The sequence below is a fragment of the Branchiostoma lanceolatum genome, chromosome 4 (genome assembly GCF_035083965.1).
Source record: "Branchiostoma lanceolatum isolate klBraLanc5 chromosome 4, klBraLanc5.hap2, whole genome shotgun sequence".
Taxonomy (NCBI): Eukaryota; Metazoa; Chordata; class Leptocardii; order Amphioxiformes; family Branchiostomatidae; genus Branchiostoma; species Branchiostoma lanceolatum.
In genome coordinates this window covers 28,935,775-28,960,541 of record NC_089725.1, presented here as the reverse complement: position 1 = coordinate 28,960,541, position 24,767 = coordinate 28,935,775, and the positions used below count along the sequence as shown (strand labels likewise).

General features: G+C 44.9%; 2 protein-coding genes across 2 annotated transcripts in view; one reads left to right on the top strand and one right to left on the bottom strand.

Moving 5' to 3' along the window:
- Nucleotides 1-54: 54 nt before the first annotated feature.
- LOC136432030 (von Willebrand factor A domain-containing protein 7-like) overlaps nucleotides 55-24,767 on the bottom strand; it is a 31,324-nt gene continuing 6,611 nt past the window's right edge. Inside the window, exons 6-16 of the mRNA XM_066423046.1 lie at nucleotides 8,445-8,673; nucleotides 7,916-8,145; nucleotides 7,498-7,612; nucleotides 6,976-7,055; nucleotides 6,396-6,528; nucleotides 5,550-5,795; nucleotides 4,669-4,894; nucleotides 3,875-4,063; nucleotides 1,783-1,936; nucleotides 1,127-1,314; nucleotides 55-472 (exon numbers count right to left, since the gene is read on the bottom strand). Coding sequence (XP_066279143.1) covers nucleotides 55-472; nucleotides 1,127-1,314; nucleotides 1,783-1,936; nucleotides 3,875-4,063; nucleotides 4,669-4,894; nucleotides 5,550-5,795; nucleotides 6,396-6,528; nucleotides 6,976-7,055; nucleotides 7,498-7,612; nucleotides 7,916-8,145; nucleotides 8,445-8,673 — 2,208 coding nt within the window. The remainder of the gene's footprint in view (nucleotides 473-1,126; nucleotides 1,315-1,782; nucleotides 1,937-3,874; nucleotides 4,064-4,668; nucleotides 4,895-5,549; nucleotides 5,796-6,395; nucleotides 6,529-6,975; nucleotides 7,056-7,497; nucleotides 7,613-7,915; nucleotides 8,146-8,444; nucleotides 8,674-24,767) is intronic.
- On the top strand, nucleotides 9,285-24,622 carry LOC136433743 (uncharacterized). Its single transcript, XM_066426227.1, has 3 exons — nucleotides 9,285-9,371; nucleotides 16,494-18,266; nucleotides 22,401-24,622. The coding sequence occupies exons 2-3, from the start codon at nucleotides 16,503-16,505 to the stop codon at nucleotides 24,141-24,143; spliced, it is 3,507 nt and encodes a 1,168-aa protein (XP_066282324.1). The 5' UTR covers nucleotides 9,285-9,371; nucleotides 16,494-16,502; the 3' UTR covers nucleotides 24,144-24,622.

The window sequence follows — 24,767 nt, the reverse complement described above, 5'->3', positions numbered from 1 at the left end:
CCCCATAAAAGCCCGAACTTGTGTTAAAACCCTGCCAAGGAGGCAAACGTTGCCTCACGTTCTGACTGTGCGCATCTCTCTGTGCGCGTGCGCACTGATCTCCACGCGGTGACCCTCCGTCCCCGTCGTCATGGCGACCCGCTGATACTTGACCCTGGTTTCAGACGACCTGACCGCCACCTCCGTCCTTGTCGCCGTCGCGGCCGCCATCTTTTCCCTCTTCATCAGCGCCTTGGCGGCTCCGCCGGCCTTCACCTCGTCTCGGTACTTCTGTTGGGCCTTGTACTTCCTCCGTCTTCGGTGCCGAACGAAGAGGACGATGAGTATGATGAGCAGGATGAGGAACAGGAGGACGCCCAGCCCGATGAAGACAAACATGGCGGTGTTGACCCCTCGCTCGGGGAGGGGAGGGGACAGGTCTGGTCTGCACACGTCATAGTTGCCCACAAGGTCACTCACCACGAACTCGACGCTGGAAAATTAAACCCAAAATATAAATTCATTGACAAATTCGACTAGATGCAAATTTTGCAAACTGTTGCAAATACGTAACACTATTTTATACTTTCGTTTCTTATTTTACCTAGGTAGTGTGGACTGGACAATCCTGTTGCCTTGCACTTTGTATGTTTTTCCGACAAACTATAGAATTATTCATGGTGGTGGTATGAAAAAAAGAAGCCATGACTTGAATACGTCACCACTACGTGTTGTCATAAATATCATGTTGAAATGAACCTAATCCCACATAGACGTTTCTGATAATATCCGTCATCTTTCTTCGTTGTTATCACTTATGGCAAGGGGAAACGGTACTCCCGGGGAGTTATCAGACAGGGAGTAGTTAGCTAGTAGTAGTTAGCCGAACAGGCTAACTACTCCCTGCCTGATAACTCTCAGGGAGTGCTAATATAGGTCCTCGAGAAGAGCTGCCTGGGCTGCCGAACAGATCCTCTGTCGGGGCCGGGACCAAGAAGGATGGTTCCCAGGGTGGGGGAAACGGTAACCCAGCGCTATCAAAGCTACCAATACTATACACAGAGAAGCAAATGGGTTTGAAAAATAGCTGTGACGGAATCACTTCTTACTTCGATAGACAACAGCTGGCTGTGAAGTTAGCTGTGACGGTCTGGTTGGTGAGTCCTGGCCGAAAGTCCTGCAGCGTCCAGGTGAAGTTGTCGCTGGCCCGTAGCCCTGGTCCCGGTACGCCGTGGTCACCGTGAACGCGCGGGAGTTGCAGGTAGAGGCGTCGACGTCCCGGCATCTTCCGTGCACGGCGACCACTTCACAAGTCGGCGGAATGTAGTCTTGCTCCTGGACGCATGCATAAAACGATGGGCGAAAGAAAAGAAGGGCAAATTTGAGAAATGCAGCGTAGAAATTATATTTTTTCCTAGTACATGTATCCTGACATATCACAACACTAATTACACTTGAAGAAAAGAGCTATCGGAATTCCCCAATGAATCTGTTTTTGCTGTACATAAATCGTTATACTTCCTGTCACAACCAGTGGCAGGTTAGCTCTTTATCGCTTTCAGTACTTGTATTTCTCCTTTATTCTCCCCTTAAATTTATTACTGCCAGTGGAAGCATTAGGAAAACAACGGTTAAGTGGCAAAAGCGTTTGTTGTACATTGTAGTTCGAAAATGGCTCTATCTAACCCAAGCAGATATTTGGAGGCAAAACATGTTTTCATAGCTGCCCGTTTCTGATACAAACTACAGGAGAACGTTACGATTTTGCTTCCCAACATCTTCTTGGCGATCAGCTCTACCCACCGGTGGCAACACCGTAACTCTGAAGACCACGAAGTTGTAGGCGCCGGACGACTGGGCCGTCAGGGTGACGGTGGTGGTGGTGCCGAAGGGTGCTGATGCCGGCGCGGTCAGAGTCATCCTGTTGTAACCGGGATCGCCTGCATCCAGAGGCAGACTAAAGAGGGAACAGGCCATGTTTTAGTAACCGTTACTCGCAAAGCAGAGGTTAGGCTCCGGCTTGCGTAATTTGGACGTCTTGTTGAGCGTACGCGTTTATAGGGCTTTCTATTTCGTCAGATTTTCGTTTTTGTCGTCAGCCAAACTGGACAAAAAGAAAACCTGACAAAATAAAAAGTCTTATAAAAACGTCAATAAGTGTGGCAATTAAAAATTATTGCCATAGCGAAGGCATCTGGATTGATCTTACTTCACTGTAAGGAAAGTACCAACGTAGCTAGCACTCTAGATCTTAGTTCTGCCATAAAATATAAAACGCACTTAGAAATCAGAAAGGCATCTGCCAAGCAGATATAGAAAGGCACCATGTTACTCGAGGAGTTCCTAGCATATATGGAAAGGCCGGAGTACACTCCCGTTGTAGTGCCTTTTTCTGGCATTGTTGGATAGGTGGAGTGAGAAACTAGCCCGGAAGTTTAGAAAATCGGTTTGCTGGGGCTCCTATGATCGTTTTGGTTGTTATTATAGCTCTGTAGGATTTGTTTTCGAGGAGCTACTGTTGTTTTTTCCGACACCGCACGCCTCCCCGTAAGGCGTTCAGTGTAGACTGCCCAAGCGGTAACCCAAGTTATTTATCGTTCCGTTTAAAACTTTGCCTTTCTTTATAGGCTTGAATCTCCTCAAGCTTTGGTTTTCACAGGGGTTTCTTGGTGGGAGGCATGATGTTTAGCACGTTCTTGTGATGATAGATCAACTGGGATGTGCAAACCCTTTCCAAAGCTAGAATACTAGATTCGGTGAACTCCCTGACACACTCCCGGCAGTACGAAATCTGACACCACGTAAAAGTAGGTCATCTGTCATCGACAGCTGAGTGCCTGGATGCCAGACGTGCTGATGAGGTATCAAGTGACAGGATGGCATCCACAGAGTTGGCCGGACGGATTCCTGAAATTCCTGTGGAATTCTGGGAATTCTTGCAAATCGGGCGTAAAATATACTATTAAGCTCGCCCCTAAGGCTTCGCTAAAAACAAGCCGGAGCCCATAGCTAACATCAGTTATGAGAGTTGTAATCGTCCCTATTAAACACTTTCAAACAGCCAATTGGAGGCATCACTCTTTGTCATTCGGAAGAAGACTTTCTAATAAAAGGTCAAAACTGGTAAATATTGGATTGCCTCGTATGTCGTCACTTTCAATTTCAAACAGCTCACACAGGCCGAACTGATGGTGATGCTGAGCATGGACGAGGGCCTGTAGGGGACACTTCGTAAGAGCTTGGTCTTTAATCTGGAACGGGACTGGGATGAGACCCTGGACGGGGCTGATACCGACTTCCAACAACCTTTGGAATTTTGAACTCCCAAATTAGATTATTCATTGCATTTTGAATGAAAAACGAAAACGTTTATGTTACAGTTCGTCCAATAGCTCAGTAGTTGACAACGCTTAATTGCCTTCGCCAAGAAGGCTATGTTTTGATGCTTGTTTAAGATGTGATCATGTAATTTTTACAGTTTTAGAAGTTTTTAATGACGTGTAGTCTGTAAGAAAAGACGCAATTCAGCCTGGGGCTGCAATGTTCTTTTAAATGTCAATAAACCATTCATTCATTTCATTCATTCATTCAATTCATTCATTCATTCATTTGGCCTGTTGCTCATTTCACACCTCCGTGACGTCGGATGCAACGTTATCACGTAGGAGACAAGAGGACTGGTCACGAATTTGCGTTGGAACGAAGTTAAAGTAAGTGTGTGACTGATCCTTTTTAGGTCGTCTGTGTAGTTATGAAGTCGATGTGTGGCTCTGTAGTCGACTTAGAGATGTACTAATACGTTATGTATTAAGTTGAGTAAAGTATTTCAAAAGAAATACAATTTACTACGATACACAGCTGCTACAGGCAGATCAGAAACCATTTCAGTACCTACCTATCAGTGGCCAACGCCTGCACAAAACCTTTATCGTCCCCGGCAGAGAGGCTGAAGACGCCGTACTGCCCGGCGTTGTACAGGGTGAAGGTCACGTCCACGGTCCCGCCGGGTACCAGCCGTAGGGTCGTCAGGTCAGTGGTGATCTCGAACCGGCACGTGGCAGTCTGGACCATCGTGGGGATGACTCTGTAAGAAAAAAATCGACCTTGATCTTCGTCTCCCCAACACCTACCCACATACCAAATATCTTCACAATTCACCAAGAGGTTCTACAAAAAACCGGAAACACAGACACACACAGAGACAGACAGACGAACCCAAAACAATATCTCAATTCTTCATGGAGATAACAAGGCAATCAATCATGGCAGCCTGCATTTGGCCTTCTGTACAGACCTTCTGTGTGACTAGCGATTTTCATTGGCTTTATCAGTTGGCTGACTTGCGCTGTTTCAGTCTGATCGCTCGCGTCTTCTTTCATGCGGATACATGGCCATGCTTAATCGACGTACCAACTAAGCTTGGCCACATAAAAAACACACAAACGATCGGAAGTATTAAGAAAAGCACAAATCAGTCAAAAAGAAGAAGAAAATTTAGAAAACCCGCCAGCCACCCAAAAAGTATGCACAGGAGGCCGCCTTAGCGATATTGCACAGTGAAGAAATTATGAACCTTCCAGTTAATCTTCAAGTCGGTCCATCGGTCACAATGACAGCATCCAAAGGGCAAAAGCAGCATCACTGGCCTTCGTGGTATTACGCATGGTACGTACGTATGACGTATCCTACCTCTGGAACGCATTAGCAGCCGCGTCGTAGCCCCGCACCCTGAACTTGAAGGGCTGCTGCGGCAGGGCGGGGCTGACGGTGAAGTACTCGGACAGAGCCTCGTTCTCCTGCAGGGACAGCACCTGTAGAACGTTCCCGCCAGAGCTCACCAGGTCCAGTGACGTCACGTTCTGCACCAGGCTGGGGTCCGAGCCCACCATGTTGACCCGGAAGTTCGGGCGCTGCCCTGGAAGACATTGATCAAAAAGTTGTATTGATTGATTGATTGAAGGCTGATGAAGAAAGTTTTCCAAGTAGGTTAAACATATCGACCAGATCTTGACTAAAAAGATATAGCTGGCACTTTTATGTTTAGTTATACGCAGAGGCACCCATGGTTCGTCTGGTGTAAGAGTTACGCCAAATCGCTATACGATGATCCTGAATCTATGGCTATGTGGCGCTTCGTAGAAATGAAGATATTTGAAAAAAAATCGTTTGTTCTTCCAAGTATTCTTTTTCCATTACAAACCCCCGATCACTCTAGACTTAGTACTTTATGATTGTAAACCGATTTTCTGTTGTTTTTCGTCGGAGGGACAAATCTGAGGGATTTCCCAGGCTTAAAACATACATAACCGATAACGACATGGGGGTGTGCCTTAACACCACAACCGACCACAAGCGGATCTGATATGCAGAGCCAGTGTACAGGAATGCCATTTCTCTTATGACATCAATAAGCCCCCTGGCTTGTAAACAGTACTCGTTTTGATATTGTCTCGACTTGTATAACAATGCCCAGACGGGTCTTGTTTACATCTCAGGGGCCTTCACCTTTGACACTGCACATGCGTACTCCAATCTCCGAGTGGGCTTATAGGAGCGACTGTGCCTTTTACCTGACACGGGTCTCCCGTCCACGTCGCACACGCCCGGGTGCTCGGTGTCGTTCGCCGTCCGGTCCACGAAGGTGTACAGGAAGTCCACGCTGCTCTGCGCCGTGACGCGCAGGTCATAGGTCACGTCCGAGAGGACCACCAGGTGCCACACCCCCGGTGTGACATCACGCATGCGCACCACCAGCACGTCGCTCAGCTGGACCTCCACACTGACGGTGGCGTTCTCACCTGTCGGCTGGAGAACACCTGAAGGAACGATAGTGATACATACTCTTGGAACACATGAATGAACGACACCATGTGATGTTTGGTAGCATTCTCACCTGCTTCATGGAGAACACCTGAATGAACAATAGTTAGAAATACATCTAGATCTGCCCGATTAACACACTTGTTTTTTTTATTCGACTCCAAGTCGCTGAGTCGACTTAGAGTCGACTTGGAGCCATAGAGTCGATTCCAAGTCGACGCGTGTGTAAATCAGGCCACTCTCTTTAACAGCATACACTAAGGAACGATACTATGTGATGTTAGTAAGTAGCGTTCTCACCTGCTTCATAGAAAGCACCATCTGAAGGATCGATAATTAGTGACACATACTCGAAGAGCACCCAAAGGAAAGACAGTTGGTAACAAGTGACGTAAGATATAACCTAAGCAAGCATACGTCGATACATCCAGGTAATAAGATGCGCAAGGTAACAATTACTCAAGCATATCAGAAATAAGACATGGCATTGTTGCCATTCGTAAGTATGAGTCCGTGCAAATAGTCTTACTGTAAATGTCCCTAATAGACAGACTAGTACTATAAAAGCAGCCGAACGGTGAAGGAAGATGGCGCACCTGTTGGATCGAGCACCTGCAGCTCGGCACCCTGTCCCGTCACCTGGATGATGACGTCACTCATGGTCAGGTCCACGGGGATCACGTGATCTCCCACCCCGGCCGGCGCGTCCCGGATCTGCAGGATGTTGACCTATGACACAGAGTTCAACAGGTCACCTGTCAATGTCTAACGTCGCTTTTCTTAATTTCACAACAAAAAGATAAAAATGGAGAGAAACAGCTGCCATATAGAGGTTTCTAGCAAGCCTGAGTGAGTGACTAAGTGAGTGTGAGTGAGTGAGTGAGTGAGTGAGTGAGTGAGTGAGTGAATTTGTGAGTGAGTGAGCGAGTGAGCGAGCAAGTAAATGAGTGAGTGAGTGAGTGAGTGAGTGAGTGAGTGAGTGAGTGAGTGAAAGTTAAACCCTGACACATGAGATGTTTTCATGTTTCGAGAACATAACGAGTTAAAAGGGACTAAACCATATGCCGTCTCTTTAGGCATGTGGTTTTCACGATGTCACGGCTCTGTCGGGTTATCTCTTTTTTGCTAATTTTTCTTCTCTTTATATATTTGATCTGTTGATTCGCGACCCCTGACCTCTGCTGACGTCACGACAAGATCCACCAGCTTGGTCGTCTGGAACACCTCCGACTTCGTGATGTCCAGCACCTGGCCTCCTGGGAACGAGAATGACAACATGTATGGAAATGCCGATATCAAGATTGCGACGGCAGAGGGCGACACGCAAAGTGAATGTTTCTTAGTCTTGACAATGAAAAAGTATGTTTCCAACTGAAGATACGCCACACAAAGAGATACCTTACCTGCATATCCGCCTTCTGCCCACCGTGCCCGACAAACCCCGGCGCATTAGTATCGTAGATATGGAAACTAGCAACTTAGTTGACCTTGTCGCTTGTATCACATGTATGTCATATGTTTCATTTTATGTTTGGCATCCTCATTAAATGTTGTCAAGTTGAAGTTAGCCTACGGACATGAATTTGTAAGAAACTTATTATTATGAAAATTGCAGTCCCACCTCAGAATAGATCGTTAATAATCATTGACTATTGACTATCGACGACACATAGATGGAGGTGATCCATCTGCACCCACCTGTAGACTGTGCTATGGAGAGATAGGTGTCCCTGTCCCCTGACTCCCTCGCGGCCCGGGCTCGGTCCGACCGTCTCCGCCTCCTCCCCACCGTGCCCGACAAGAAGAACGTCACCTGAAAGTACAACCCGGGATTGAGATGTTCCGAAATTCATGTTGATATCACAACAATTTTATCTATCACTCCAAGCTTTTAGGCTCCGGAAATTAGGATAGAATCTTCATGACTCAAATTTGAACACCCTTAACTTGTTGGATATTTTTACACTTAGCTTTGCTATTACTGTACTCATTGTCAAATACCTCAGTTCAGCTATGTGGTGCAACCGCTTTTTCTGCCAATATGATGAATATTTCTTTATGAATCTTGTATTGAAACTGCGAGAATAGGGTGGATATCTTGGTACTCTAGACGTACCTTGATGTTCTTCTGTATGCCCAGTGACGTCACAGACTCCACCAGCTCGGCGTCCTTGGCTTCGGCGTCGGTGAAGACGAAGACTGTTGAGCCGGGCAGGCTCCTGGCCAGTGCGATCTGTATGGCGCGCAGGGAGTACTCGGGAGCGTCGCCCCCTCCTTCCGCCTCCAGCAAACCGATGGCCGCCTTGAACTCTTCGGGGTCGTTCGTCACCACAGCCGGACCCACGTCTGCGAAAAAACAAGCATTGTTACCTCCGCCAAGAAGGCTACGTTTTTGGTAGCTCTTGAATGTTTAATGACGCTAATAAGACACCTCTTTGCATATCTATCATGAAAAAAGGCTGCGCCAACTCCTTGAAATATAAATGCTTCGTGTGTCAGTGTGTTCGTATGTATGTATGTGTGTATGTGTGTGTGTGTGTGTGTGTGTGTGTGTGTGTGTGTGTGTATGATGATATAACTTAGATCACTATTCAGCCATGTGCAACCTCCATGCAAACTGTTTTATCGTCGCTTGCAATACTCACCTGGATCGCTGAAGGGCACGAGGATGAAGTTGGACGGGGCGGTGGGCGAGCCGACCCGGCTGCTGATGATCTCGATGGCCCGCTCCTTGGACGCGGCGATGTCGTCCTCCATGCTGGCCGTGGTGTCGATGACGAAACACAGCGTGCTGCCCGTGTTCAGGTTCAGGAAGTTGGCGAACTGAGCGTCTCCCGCGGCCGTACGGATGGAGCGGAAGAATGCCTCTGTAGCCTGTATGTGGTATGGTGATCTTGTGGTTAGGGTTGTTGTTGAATCTGACGGTCCTGGGTTCGAATCCCTGGCAGGCCCCAGTTTTGTGCCCAATGGAAAAACACCTTGCACAGGCTATTCCCTTACCTGCTTCAGATGAAAATGAGTACCTAGCTTCGGTTAGGGACGTCCTCTCGGATGGGACTTGAGTGGGCATGATAAAGGCCCTACCACACTATTCGACGAGTATACTCAAAACTCCACTTCACGGTTATCAAAGGAGATGTTGGGATTGAAAATCGGAACGCCTGTCTGCCTCAAGTTACGGGTCAGAAGAATTAAACGGGCAGTAAGGAGGTGTCACGATCTTTCCTCCCAACATCTACTTGGAGATTGCACTTGGTATCTTCCAAGATCGCGGAGAGATGAGTTTTTTTCTTTATTCAATACAAACTTTCATACGCTATTTGTGTAGAAAATAACACTTTCGGACATAGATTAGTACTTCATCACTAAATGTCTACCTCTAGGTGTTATATTGAAGAACAAGATAATTTTCAATACACTAACTGTTAATACCCCTATCTACTGATTTCGAACATTCCTAAAATAGCCTTTGACCCTTACTGATATTTCCCGCCCTTTCTCAGTCAAGCAGGGGAAGAGTTAGAGGCCGCGTCCAGTCGCATCTGTGAAAGCAAGAGCTGCTGTAGATTCAGGTAAGAGCAAACTATGGTCACTATGGTAGCTCGTTATATTTCTGGAGTTGCCATATCGACATTTCACGAGTCTAGGAACTGAAAAAAAAGGAAAATACTGAATGCTTTTTGGGGCCTCTAGTCTCGAGCTCTCCCACATCTGCATCTGGTTCCCGTTATGGCGTTCTGTCGTGCCGTTTCTCGTGTTTGTGGGAAGAAACCATTTGCAGATTTTGGTCAGAGAGGTCCAGGTTTCCTACCTGCAAGGGAGACTCACACACTTGATGCGTCTCCTTCAAATTTTGTGACTATCGCTTGATACACCAGACCGAGATATCATTGAGCTGTCCCGTGTGTTTACAGCGCGGAGTAGTCCACTTATTGACCGTTTTCCACCGTGATTTTCATATTTTGTGTGTAGTCTTTTCTTAGTCGAACTCCCGATGTTATGCTGAAGACTTCGTTTGGCTAAAATAGTGATGTTAACAGTAACGTTATATGATCTGACTGCTTTCCGATTGCATCTTTGGGTTCATCTGATCTTGTACTTTTTTTGTAGTGTTGCCCATACCATATGTACCCCCATAACGGGGGCCGCCCGAACATCGCACGCGCCCGAACATCGCACCGAATTTTTATTGATCTTATTTTGCATAAGTACGCCGTGTTTGTGTCCAATGACTATGCTGATAAGGAAGGTAAATAACCCAAGTTCATGCACATAATTGTCATTTACATTCAAAACATATGTGTACATATTCATTTCTTGTTTTGTCAAAAAGTAGTATTTTGACAATAATGATGGCAACGCTGAGTAGAGGGTCACTGCCGACCTCACGGTTCGAGGATAGTAATTGCATATCAGTATATTTGGTCTACGGTGAAGATGTAAGAGAAATCTTCAACTGGCTTGGATGATCGACCCGTAGAAGCAGAGGGGCACTGTGAGAAGGATCGTGCATACATACAGCCATAAGGCGGCTTATCAGTATGACCTGTAAGGATAGGATAGGATAGAAATGATTCAATTCACTTGTTTGGATGGAGAAAACAACAGTCAACAAGAACGGTACTAGACCTCCATATTATTTCACAGAACACCGTCTTGCTAAAAGCGATTGAATAGGCAGGACAAGGGTCCAGAAACACGCTAACAGGGCAAGGAAAGATTCTGGTGTACTTAGAAGTGTGGAATCAGGGAGGTTTCCATGACCAAGTAAATTGCATGGTTGGATGTCGCGTTTTTGATGCCGAGAGCAGCAACTAATGATAGGCGGGGACAAAGATTATAACTGGTTACAATTTCGAGCAGTCTTATTATTCACAGTAACTTGGATTCTTAGTAAGAAGGAAAGATATTGTACTGGCTAAACAAAGGCAGAGGCTCAGAACTAACCTACAGGGACAGTACAGTCTCTTAGCAATGCTTAATGAGGCGCATAGCAATACTCCAACAAGACAGACCCCCGAAGTAGAAGCAAGGTCCGATAAGTCGAGTTTCAGAACAAATAAACTGGGAAAGGATACTGGGATTTTTCAGTGTTACCAAATATTTTATCAAAAGAACGTTTCTAGTTCACGTCAACAAGGGAGTATGGGTTACTCTGGACTTGTTGGGAGACATTGAGCTCCAGGAAACAGTCTCAGAATGGAGGCCGCACTTTCATAGCAATCGGGATGTTCTCCAAGGGGAGACTTCCCATGGTGCCTACCTTGGCTTGCCAAGAGCGTACCCGCGGAGTTTTTGGGACTGTGTAACCATGGACCATTACATGTGGGATTGTAATGGGTGGTTACGTTGGTGGTAATCATGGACCGTTGCACGTGTATTGTTATGGGTGGTTATCATAGTGATAACCATGGACCATTACATGTCACCGTGAGTGCAATGGGTGGTTGCCTGTAAGTTACACCTCAGGAGGGAGGTCGGAAGAGATTCGTTTGGCTAGAGGTGGGCAAACTCTGTGCTTAATTAGGTGGAGCACAAAGCCCCCCATCTCACCTTATAACAGGTAATAATTGAAATGAAAATTGGTTAACACTGGAAGCTCTGTATCCGACTCCCCATTTTCTGAAAAATACTATGGCTTGGATAGGTTGACAACAAGTAACCTAAAAGATATTCAACAGGGCTCTAAGATCTACAATAGAAAGAAACTTTGTCCAATTGCAGTGCATTTGGCTCAACTGACGTAGGGTACCAATGGGTACAAGAACAATATACATCAGGGCCGAATATCCCCTCTGCAATAGTAGTGAGTCAACATATAGATTGGGAAAACTTTAAGCCACCGTTGTTGTACAGAACATGTAGTAAAACTTTGTCTTTAAAATGTCTCTTCGGCAGAAAGAGTAACTGTTTAGGAGTTTTGATTATTTCACATCGCGTGAACTCATAGGGGTAGCTGTCATCAGAGATTGCATACTACTGTATTACTGAGCGTTGCAACAAAATTCATGAATTTGGATAAGGGACTCCCTCAGGTAGGGGGGCCAGGTTGCTCATGCACGCTAAGTAATCACCATCCAGGCAGACAGCAGTCCCCCTTTTGAGTAAAGGAACGGCTTTATAGGAAGTTTTGGAGAAAGTTTCAAAGATAGGCCAAGGACAATGGGTAGGCCTAGGGTTACAAGCTAAGGGCCAACTGTTTGTGAGGGTAACAAGAACATTCAACAGTTACCAATAGGAAGGGAATGTGACATAGGACTAAAAGGAGTGTTAATTGGAAACGATAGCATTAAGGGTCAGATTACATTCCTAGAAGAAAGGGCTATTAGTATTACAAAGAGGGAGAACTATTAGGGCATCATGTTGAAGACTTACACTAGAAAGGGGACAGCATCGAGGAACCTGCATGTAAGAGACAGATTCAGTAAATGACACATTGTTGGACAGACAAGTCAACTTCAGACATAGTACAGTTATGGTAAAGGATCAAAACTTGGTGCCTGCACTTTTCACACACTAAGAAAGGCTTTGCTTGAAGTGCAATGCAAGACTGATAGAAGTTACAAGGCATTATGCTTCCAGTTGGGATGATTCAAATGTCTGTAGGAATTTTTGGGAGCCTCAGGTGATATACCTGGCATGTATCAGGAAGCTTATGAAAGGTTCCCAAAGAGTAATGTCGAAAAAGACAGGGGAGTGGATAACAGTAAGAAAGTGTCACAGTGTCGTTTTTGTTAGCTGGAGTTGAATACTTGGTCTCAAGAATCTATCGAACGGGACTAGGTATATAATTATAAGGGCGTGGCAAGTACAATGGGGAAGGACAAGGATCTTGTGTTTGGGGGGAAGGTATCAAGTTCCTTGATACCTTGTGGGCGAAAGTTGTGCAAGGAGTGTGCACAAACCCCCCATCTCACAAGATAAGCAGACCAATTAGAGATGGAAATTGGTAGCATTGAACTTGACCTTGTACCTTGCCCCCATATTCTGCCACAAAGGACAGTGTGTTGTGTGTTTCTTGTGTCTCTACGATTCTTATTAATAAGGGGTAGGTGAAGCTGGGCGAACGATAATTAATAACAGCTTAGACACTGGTACGGTTGTCTAAGCGACGTTAATGATCTGAGCCCCAGCAAACAAGAATGGCCTGTTGTGATGAGTCATGTACAGTACAAGGAAGAGATGGGCAATTAGGAGGAAGCTTTCCGAGTAACCTCAGGGAAAGTTGAGAAGAATGGTTAGGAGGTGATTCAGAGAATGGTCATCCCAGGAGAGGCATACCCCCTGATGAGGAGAGGGTATTTAACTGCATGCATAGCATAGGGTACTTTCACCACTCGGTCTTCAGTCAGATCAAGACAGCAGGGTAGAGAGTTCAGAGAAAGTCTACTATGCTGCAGGGTTCTGCAAATTCCCCTGTCCCACCCACCCTAAGAATTAAATGTTTGTGATGTATATGTACTATGTAGTACTTGACTTTGAATACGTTAAGGAATGGAAGGTTTGATAAAAATGATCTAGGTTAGTTACAAGTCAGGATGAGTTAAACATCCGCTGGACAGAGCCTCGGTTTAACCGACCAGCCCGACATTGGCTAAAGCGATTGGCAAACCAGGGTAAAACAGGTCGCCAGCTCGCAGCATGACTTGCTTAGTAGACAGGAGGGACCTTGTTAGACTGATGTATAACATTGTATAAGATGCGAGAACAATTGACTGTACCTTCGTAACACGAACAGAGATTTCCATATGTTTTTATGTAATGGAATGCGGCACTTTTGGCAATGTTTGTCACTTGACAAAACTGGTTTCTTGAAAGGAGCTATGACTTTAGTATTCCCAAAGTTAGCTAATTTCTGTTGTAATCAGACAATTCTAAACTCTGACCCACTCACTGATTCTTCGTGGAAGAATTGGTTGCCATGTCTATCCCAGAACTTTGGGTAATATCCTCTTGAACAAGCCCTATCCTCTTAGATGAACAAACCTTTACAAGGGGACTGACAAGCAACGATCCCTGACTACCAACTCCAGACACCACCCTGAGAAAAAAGAAAGACATACCTCAAAGCAGCCCTATCCCATCCCGATTAATGGATGCCTACTATTAACTAGAAGCCTTGCTCTATTACTGATGGCTTGACGCTGCCTTTCTGTCATCCTGTTGGTGGTGTCTGGTCCCTGGCCATCATGCCCTGTCTATCCTTGATCTCCTAGCTGCCGACGCTTGAATTTGCTGAACCCTGCAGCATAGTAGACTTTCTCTGAACTCTCTACCCTACTGCTGCCTTGGTCTGAGTGGAGTGGTGCAGCTACACTCTGCTTCTCCAGCTAAAAACTCCTCCCCTCATCAGGGGGCGTCCCCTGAGATGACCATTCTCTGAGTCACATCCTGACCCTTCTTTTCTCAACTATCCTCGGAGTTACTTGGAAGGCACCTCCTGGTACATGACTCACAACAGGCCATCCTTGTTTGCTGGGACTCAGATCATTAACGTCGCTTAGCAACCGTACCAGTCACTAAGCTGTCAATAGATATTTTAATTTGGGGGTCTGGCATCCAGGCTAAGTTTCAGCTTGATTTTTGAGGGGCGTCACGCCCTCCAGACCTCGCCGGAGCTGCGACATGCTCCCGAGGAAAATTCTTGACACCCTGAAACGCTATTTCTTGCATTTCGATGGGCAAATATTACTGGTAATGTAAGTTAAGTTTAATGATATCACTGTTTGTGAAAAAATACTGACGAGTTTCAGCTTGAGTTTTAGGGGTCGCTTCCCTCCTGACAATATTTTTCGACGGAGGCCCGGCATGCACCCGGGGAAAATTTTAAAATCTTGAACCGCGAAACGCTTAATTTCCTGAATTTTGAGTAGAAAACTTTGCTGGTAGAGTGAAAAATAGAAGTGTTTCAGCTTGAAATTTTGTGTGGGGGGGGGGGGGGGGGCTGGGGGCGCCCTACTGAAATATTTTCGCTGGAGCCGTGAGCTCCCTGGAGAAAATTTTGAAATCTTGACCCACTGAAATGCTTTTTCCTGCCTAACGAGGAATTACTCAATAACGCTTAACGTTGTATTCAGGATGACAAATAACGCTTAACGAGGAATTAAAACGACCAGTAACGCTTCACGATGAATATACCGATAACGCTTAACGGTAAATTCAGGGCGGCCGGTAACGATTAACGGTGAATTAAAATCGCTCGTAACGCTTCACGAAAAAGGGCATGCAGACCCTCCTAAATATACGACCTGTGCCAAGCAGATACATAAGTCACACAGCTATCATACACATAAGAAAAATAATTTCATAAAACACTAAAAATTTGGGTCTTTAAGTGTTTGTTGAGAAGAAAACCGACCAAAGAAAAACAACGTAAACATTGCTGTCGTCTGACGACGTTGTTTTCCCGCCATTTTTTTGGGCCGAGATGGTGGCGAAACGATTCAACGCACAGTTTTGTTACGCTCTAACATGTGATTGGTACCGTCTATGAAAAGGAAACTGAATACAGAGATGGCGAAGATGTTTCCCAATAAGTAGACATCAATATTGTTGATGTAAGCGGTGTCGTTTTTTCGTAATGATTTCGTAAGTCGGGCCGCATTCAATACGTACGTCGGGCCGCGTAGTAGCCTATTTCCCGTGGGAACATGAGCTGGGATGCGCTAGATATAACCCTTCTCACATGACGTTAGAAGTGCACACAGTCAAAATTTTCCGGTCAAAAGAAAGCTAGAATATAGCAGACTTCAAGCCTTATTTACATTTCCCTAACTTCATCACCAACTTCCGAAGAGAGCAAAATTACCAAAGCGTACTAAGTTAGGCACATTATCTGGCGTAGCACTAAATCAGAAGGTACATTCGTGAAAATGTCTCACAGCGTCTTCCGCATGTAACGCGGAGCATGAAGGGTCCATGAACAGTATGAATACATTTCTTGTCCAAGTATGGTCTTTAGATGAATGTGTTCAAAATTCATTCATCAAAACCTGACCACTCTCTGGCAACCAGCAATGGAGCGCCGTGAGTTCCAGCGCGTAAAAAAACGTCCGATGGTTGGGCACCCCCCGTTATATATATTGTACCGCCCCTAGACAAGTACCAGTACACCTTTGGAGGGGGGTAGGATGGAGGAATCCCCCCACCCCTGGTGTTATCACCAGAAGAGAAAATGCTATTTTCAGAGGGAGTAAACTGTATCACTACATAACCCATTGTTTGGTATACCATTGTCTGTAGGTTCAGTCATCTCAAACTTTACTGACCAGATTGCATTAATTATGAAGGCAACTTTTTGATGGCCCAACTTTTTTTATTGTACACTCGCAGCAGTTTTACAGTGCCCAGATGATGTCATCCAAATAATCGAATCCATATGGCCTTATTCGAATGAAAGCTCGTCTGTGTTAGTAACTCGTACTATTGTACATATTGTAAAGTTTTGAGCTTTGATCCAACACACATTTATGGTCAGTTCCCTCCTTTGTGTTGGATCAAAGCTCAAAACTTTTGTGAAAATTATATTAGATTAATCAAGAGTATCCTAGTATACATATAAGAGTCAGTAGGTGAGGATTCCAAAGTTTGTACAATTTTAGGCAAATGGAACCTGGTCTTGTGAAAGATGCATTATTCCTGGTCACCAAGATCATTGAGCTGTTAAACTGATGATAAATCCCATTGTTTTGCAGAATTAGCGCATGATGGCTGCAGGACAGAGATCACAGGCGTCATTTGACTTCTGCCACAATCCACATGCAGGATCCCTCTTGCAGGGCTTACAGGAACTACGGTCAGACAGCCTACTTGTAGATGTCATCTTGTGTTGTTCAGGGAAAGAGATTCCCTGCCACAGGACTGTCCTCTCTGCTTTCAGTGGATACTTTCGAGGAATGTTCTGTAATGGACATCGCGAGAGCAAGCAGCAGAAGATAGACATCCATGGAGTCAGTCCTGACACATTGCAGCTTCTCGTTGACTATGCCTACACATCAAAAGTCACCATCACAGAAGGCAATGCTGTGAAACTGCTGGAAGGGTCCAACTTCTTCCAGATCCAACCTGTGTTTGATGCGTGTGCAAGGTTCATATCTGAGCATCTTCATGTCAAAAACTGTTTGGAGATGGTGTACATAGCCCGTATGCTGTCTCCAAACTTGTATAAGAAGGTGTTGTCCTATGTCATAAAAGAGTTCACCGCAGTCAGCAAAAGAGCAGACTTTCTTGATCTGACAAAGGACCAACTCACAACAATCATCTCGTCAGACGACCTTAATGCCTTGGAGGAAACAGTGTACACAGCAGTGATGACATGGATCAATCACGACACCAGGAACCGGCAAAAGGACATGAGAGAGCTGATGGAACTGGTCAGGTTCCCTTTAATGGATAAATTGTATTTTGTAGAGAATGTTCAGACCAACAGGGCTGTCTGCACATCTTGCCAGGATATCGTGACAGAAACTCTCAAGTACCAGCTGTTCCCAGGACAGGTCCAGTCACCCCGCACCCGTCCTCGTGGGCTGAAGGAGACAGTGGTGGTTATTGGAGGGCAAAGAAGTGAAACTCAAAGGCTCTCAAACTTCTTTCTGATGACTTGCTCCACTGCACCTTTTAGTTCTTCAAGTTGGGTTGGTATGACCAGAATGAAGCATGATCATGACCAGGGATTTGCAGTGGGTGCAGTGGCTGTACTCGGCACCAGTGACATCATTGTTTCTGCTGGTTATAGTTTCAACAGGGAAGTGTGGATGTACCAGCTAGAACTCAACAAATGGTCCAAACTGTCTTCGATGAGAATTCACAAGTCCCATCACAAACTGGCAGTGCAAGGTAATAAAGTGTATGCAATTGGTGGCCTAAATGACAGCAGGGATCCTAGGGGCCTTGTACCTGCACTACCATCTGTAGAAGTCTATGACCGCAGCCAGAACGAGTGGACTGAAGGTGTTCCACTCCCTCAGCCAAGGTACAAGCACGCTGTCGCAGTGGTAGACAACATCATCTACGTGATGGGTGGGTCTAATGAGCATGGAGTCGTAGCCCCATCGACAGTGTACAGCCTTAGCTCAGGGGGCTCAAAATGGCATCAGCAGACAAATATGCCTTTTCCTGCTGCTGACGTCATTGCTTCAGTCCTCAATGGAACCATCTATGTCGCCGGGATACCCTCAACGTTGCTCTGCTACAAGCCTGGTGAAAGCGGAGGTTGCTGGAGTGTTGTAGCCAACACAGTTGAACTTCTATCCAGATGTGGGATGACTGTCTATGGAGGGAAAGTTTACATCTATGGTGGCTGCAACAGGGGCAGTCTAAATAAAAATGGCAGTCCAAATGTTTTGTGCTTTGATCCAGAAACCCTGACACTCAAGCGTGCTGGATCCATGAACAAGGGTCTGTATGGCCATGCATGTGTCACTATACTGAAGGCACCAGACACTGAAATACCACAAGTCAGGTCATATTGATAAGTAATTAGTTGTAAAGCTGAAGTGAAAGCGTCCAAAGTTGTACCATTTGAGAAAATTTCTTGTTAACACCAGATGATGTTGTTCAGTACAGAAATTCTGTGAAAGCGGAAAGAGATGAGAATGCGTCGATGTGGTATGTTGAATAAGCCAGCATTACCCGGTAATTGTAGCAGCTTTATCAAAGTGATTTCTATGATATGTCAGTTAAGTGTACTTCTGTGAAGTTTGAACACTCACAGGTGCAGGTCGACACTGTTACTGTATATGTCATGACATATCATTCAAAGACCAAATTGTTAAAATCATGAGGTACCTTATATTTATGCTTTTATTTAGATGCCAGATATGGCAACTCTTTAGTATACAGATGGCTGAATGATGCATATTATGAACCTTAACAAGCAAATTCACTTTGCCTTTGCTACAAGCAAGTAAGCAGCAGCACAGACCAGTGCAAGCATTGTACTAGAAAAGCTTGCTACTATGGTATTCTTATAAAGACTTGAAGTCTTTATAAGAACACCATAGTAGCAAGCTTTGGGGAGGGACAGTCAAGAGACTTTAAAACCCTCTGAACCTGTAGTCCCCTTGTTCCAAATGTTATGCAAACTGCACCTTAGGTAACATGTATTTATTTGATATTCTTATAAAGAGTTTTCCCAGTATACAATAGGCAGAACCTTCTACTGTAAGTTCCAAGTTAAAGGGCTTAGCTATATGAGAATTTTGCTAACACACGTGTAGAGAAAGATAGAGACATGTTGATGCTTACTCTTGTCACTTCATTTTTTTTTTAACTTCCACTTGTTCTTTTCTTTTCTCACGTTAGTTGTAACGTTAATGTCTTCTATTAATCAACACGTTTCTTTTGAAGAGAGCTCTGTCCACTGAGTGAGTTTGTTTCAACTAAGTAAGATGTTTATTGCAAGATTGAAGGCATTCAAGTTGATCAACTGCTACAAAGAAAACACCTTCAAACCAGGGCAAAATCTTTTTTAAAGTTCTGTTGCATTACCAAGAAAAGCCACAAGGAGGCCCAAAATCGACCTTGACCTTCTCCCAAGACCTACCCACATTCCAAATATCACAATCTATCCAGACCTTCTTAAGTTATGCAGACCACAAATATGTGGAAACACAGACACCCAAAACAACATATGTATTTTCATGGAGGTAACATGACAAACCAAATTCCATGGAAATTCAAGGTGCCTAGAAAGTGAAGAATGTACTAAGACTCCCTGACCTTGACCGACATCGGTGCCGGCTGGTTGTGAAGGTCGCTGTGCGGAGAGGAGAGCAACCATTTCGTGTCCTAACAGGAGTTCAGACACCACATACCTCCATGAAATGATTTGGCTTTGTAGATTTATTGTTTCATCTTGTCTCATTGATGATACAAATACGGTTGTAATTAGCGTAATGCATTTCAAATGATGGTGCTCTCTAACAAAATTACATGTTTCTTTTGGCAGAATGCCATGTTAAATTTCATCATAAATTACGAAAATGATTGTACTATTACATATTCTATACATAGTGATGTACAGCTTCAACTGACATACATATGTTGCAAGTACGTATTTGCCACAAAGGAATTTTGGCACTTCCGCATTGATTATACAAATTAGCCCCCTATTTGCATAATTGGTAGATGTCCTACCTGCCATGAATTACATGTCATGTATTAAAGTCCTATTATGGAAAACACTGCAAATAAAGATTTCACTCAGTATTTATGCAAATTAGGTCATAATTTGCATTCAATTGTGCACATCTGTCGAAGCTATTTGCATACTGAATATCATGGAAATCTGTCATTCTTTTGTTCAGACCGCCTTGAAAATTTTTGACAAAAATGCACCTGCAGTTCCAGAGCAAGCTGCTAGGGGGCCCAAATTCTTCCCTATATCACAAGCTACCCATCACCACAAAATTAAAGACCATAACACATCCAGGACAAAATAATACAATGTATTAAAAACCTGCAGACCTGCTGCAGTACCAAGGTCATGTACCAGGAGGCCCAAAATCAACCTTGACCTTCATCTTCTCAAGACCCACCCACATCTATACCAAATATCATAGTAATCCATCCAGAGGTTCTGGAGTTATGCTGACTACAAAATTCGGAAACACGGACAGGCCAAAAACTATACCTCCATTGTTGGTGAAAATCACAAGAAGTTGTCACGATTTTTCATCCCAACATCTGCTTTGATATTGCCCCCTGTATGCCCCACCTACCCCTACTTGGTATATTCCATGATCACGGAGATAGGCATTTTCCCCAACATCTCCAATATTCGTATACGCTATTTATATACAACGAAGATATTTGATGAAAATATGTGATTACTTTGCTACTACATGTCTTCATTGAGGTGTGGTATAGAAGAATGTGACAATGTTGCATGATCTACCACCCCCATCTCTTGATTTCAAACATTCCATAGATGAACTTTGAACTGCCCCGATATTTCCCGCGCTTTTGGTGTCATTCGGACAGACGAAAACCTGGAGGTCCAGGAGGCAGGGCTGTTTGGTGCCAAGTTGTCAACTGATCGTTTGGGCGGAATTTAAAGCAAGAACTGCTGAGGATTCAGGTAAGTGCAGACTAAGCAATATGGTACCTCCTTGTGTTTGTGGACTTATCATATCAAAACGTTTTGTAGAGTCTAGGAACTGAAGGAACCGGGGGAAAGAAGTGTACAAACAAACACCTCCTGGAACACTAGGTGGCCCTGTTCCATCTGGTTCTCCTTATCCCCGTTATGTCGAGATTTAGCGTTCCGTTGTGTGCTTGTTGTTGGATAGGGACCGGTATACTAGTAGATCTGAGTTACCCACATCGTCTTTGAGAATTTGTTTCGAGGTAAATTTTGGTCAGAGTCGTCCAGGTTTCGTAGGACACTGGGAACAGTGTCTGACCAAATCTATTCGGTGAGACAATCCTGCCTGCCTTGTTGCTGGGTGGAATAATCCATTTGGTAACGGGAAAATTCGTGATTTTAATAGTTTTTGATTGTAACCTTGTTACTAGCCTGGAATCCATACCCTCGCTGCCTCCCGCGATATCTCTACGGCACTGTGAGTGACCCTCACCCGCCCAGACAGCTTAGCCAGCTCGGGGTGTTGTTTACGGCCTTGGATTAATTAGCTTGGCACCTTGGGGCGGCGGAAAAGTAAGAAGGCAGCGGAAGTAGGGTATAGCGATAGTAGGATGGCAGCCAGAGGTAGAAAGGCCATCAGAAACTGACTGGCCCGGTAAAACACCACTATTAAAGCCGACCCTAGAGACTAGGACCAGGCTACCTTGTTACTGGGTGGAGCTGAACTCCTGATGTCCACTACGTTGTTAAGTTATTGAAATGTTTTAGTTTTGTAGAGCTTACAGTAGGGCTGCAGTAGGTACGGCTGATAAGTATTAATCATCATAATTTTGTTTTTCGATTTCCCGTCCCAGTCAGGCAGCATTTGCGGGGAAAGGACCCCCCAAAGTGCTAATACATCGGATCCTAATCTCCAAGCAGATCTACGGGGTCAAGGCAGTACTAGATCTAGTCCAAAGGGCTAAAACACTGTCCCTGAGATCTGCCTGCACCCAAACGGGCCAATAAGCTAGTTCGGAGTTGCTACTACGCATGTGCAGTATCAAGGGTGAAGGCCCCCGAAACGTAAACAAAACCCGTCGGGGCGTTGTTATGCAAATCTAGATAATGTTGAGGCGGCACTCTTGACAAGCGAGGGCCTTCACCTTTGACACTGCACATGCGTAGTAGCAACTCCGAACTAGCTTTTCAATATTGGATAGTGTTTTGATAGCCCTTTGGATGCTGTCGTGTCCCGACAAGTCTACATTTATCTAAGGGGAAGATAAATTCAGCAGGAGTTGCCATATGACAGAGGGCAGGTACCACAGTCAGTGCTGGCCATAGGACATGTAGGAGACTATGGTTGAAATACACTGAACCATGTCTGTGGGGTCATATCTCATGGGCGTCACACGGTCTCACAGTATGGTTAAGTCAGACTGTAACTTCAATTGCATTTTTTAATCTTGATAAAAGGCCACCACCTTGATTTCTTGAAAAATATGGACTGACGAAAAGTCGTGTTGTTTTGCAGGATAAACACATGATGGCAGCAGGACAGAGATCAGAGGCATCATTCGACTTCTGCAACAATCCACATGCAACCTCCCTCCTTCATGGCTTGCAGGAACTACGGTCGGAGAGCCTACTGGTAGATGTCGTCCTGTGTGTTTCAGGAAAAGAGATTCCCTGCCACAGGACTGTCCTCTCTGCTTGCAGTGGATATTTCAGAGGAATGTTCTGTTATGATTATCGTGAAACTAAGGAGCAGAAGGTAGACATCCATGGAGTCAGCCCTGATACATTGCAGCTTCTTGTTGACTATGCCTACACTTCAAAAGTCACCATCACAGAAGGCAATGCTGTCAAACTGCTGGAAGGGTCCAACTTCTTCCAGATCCGAGCTGTGTTTGATGCATGTGCGAGGTTCATATCTGAGCACCTTTGTGCCAAAAACTGCTTGGAGATGGTGCACATTGGCTGTATGCTGTCCCAGGACTTGATGAAGAAGGCGTTATCGTATGTCATGAAAGAGTTTGCTGCAGTGAGCAAAACAGCCAAGTTTCTTGATCTGACAAAGGACCAGCTCATCACACTCATCTCATCAGAAGACCTCAATGCCTCTGAAGAAACTGTGTACATGGCAGTGATGACATGGATCAATTATGACACCAGTAACCGGCAAAAGGTCATGAGAGAGCTCTTGGAGCTGGTCAGGTTCCCTTTAATGGACAAATTGTTCTTCTTGGAGAACGTTCAGAACAATGAGGCAGTACGCAAGTCTTGCCAGGACATCGTGACAGAAACCCTCAGGTACCAGCTGTTCCCAGGACAGGTCCAGTCACCCTGCACCCATCCCCGCATTGCCGGTGGTCTGACGGAGGCAGTCGTGGTAATTGGAGGGATCTTAGGGCGTGGGCGAGGAAGGACAGAGGCCTCAAACTCCATTATGATGACTTGCTCCACTGCACCATTTAGTTCTTCAAGTTGGGTTCCTATGACCAGGATGAAGTATTATTATGACCAGGGATTTGCTGTGGCTGTACTGGGCACCAGTGACATCATTGTGTCTGCTGGTTATAGTTCCTACAGGGAAGTGTGGATGTACCAGCTAGAACTCAACAAATGGTCCAAACTTGCTCCAATGAATTGCAGCCGTCACAACCACAAGCTGGCAGTGTTACAAGGGAAACTGTATGCAATTGGCGGTAAACTGGCACAAGGAACTGTAGAAGTCTATGACCGCAGCCAGAACGAGTGGACTGAAGGTGTTCCGCTCCCTCAGCCAAGGTACAAGCATGCTGTTGCAGTGGTAGATGACAGCATCTACGTGATGGGTGGGTTTGATGCTGATCACAACTCCACATCCACGGTGTACTGCCTCAGCCCTGGGCAGTCCATGTGGCAACCACAGAGCAACATGCCAGAACAAGCTGCTGACATCACAGCATCTGTTCTCCATGGTAACATCTATGTGGCCGGGATACCGACAAAAGTGCTCTGTTACAAGCCTGGTGAAAAAGGGGGCTGCTGGAGTGTTGTAGCAAGAACAAACGATGCTCTTCGCAGATGCGGGATGACTGTCTGTGGCAGGAGGGTTTACATCTATGGAGGCTATGACGAAGGTGGTGGAAGCACAAGAGTTATGTGCCTTAATCCGGAAACTATGTCCCTCGAGCGTGTTGGGTGCATGCACCAGGGCCTGACACTATATGGCCATGCATGTGTCACTGTTTCGATGGCAGCAGACACTAGAATACCACAAGTCATGCCATGAGAATAAGTAATCAGATGTTAAACAAAAGGGGTCCAAAACTGTACCATCTGAGAAAATGAACTTGTGCAAAAGTGGAAACACATGGAACTCTGTTGATTTAGTCTGTTGGAATAAGCCATCATACATTGCAGCAGATTTATCACAGTGACTTTTTAAAAAGCCATTGAGATAGACCCTTCTATTTTTTTGTTCACTATTTACTTAGTGCTAAGCAATTAACCTATTCTCTCCTTGTTCAAAATTTTATGCAATTTGCACCTTTTTAGCTAACATGCATTTATTTTATTTTGTTATCAAAAGTTTTCCCAGTATAGTATGTAGTATAGACAGAACCCTCTAACTAAAAGAGCTATTTGACAATCTTACTAAAACATGTTTTTGGGTGATGTTTACTATTGTCACCCCATATTTGTTTACCTCACACTTGTTCTTTTGTTATTTTATGTTTCAATGTCTTTTAACACGTTTCTTCTAAAGAAGACAGCTTTGTCTGATGTGTGAGTTTATCTGTTTGAACATGCAAGAAGTTTATATTAATCAATGCAGAGCCTCGCCTGTACAGCATGCCTTCGGGATCTTGTATCTAAACCGGGCAAGGTTTAAACTTTTATGGGCGTGGCCTTT

Coding starts and splice junctions, on each gene's coding strand:
- LOC136433743 (XM_066426227.1), top strand. CDS start 16,503: ATGATGGCTGCAGGACAGAGATCACAGGCGTCATTTGACTTCTGCCAC. Junction 18,267..22,400: donor TACCACAAGTCAGGTCATAT/TGATAAGTAATT, acceptor GTTGTTTTGCAG/GATAAACACATGATGGCAGC.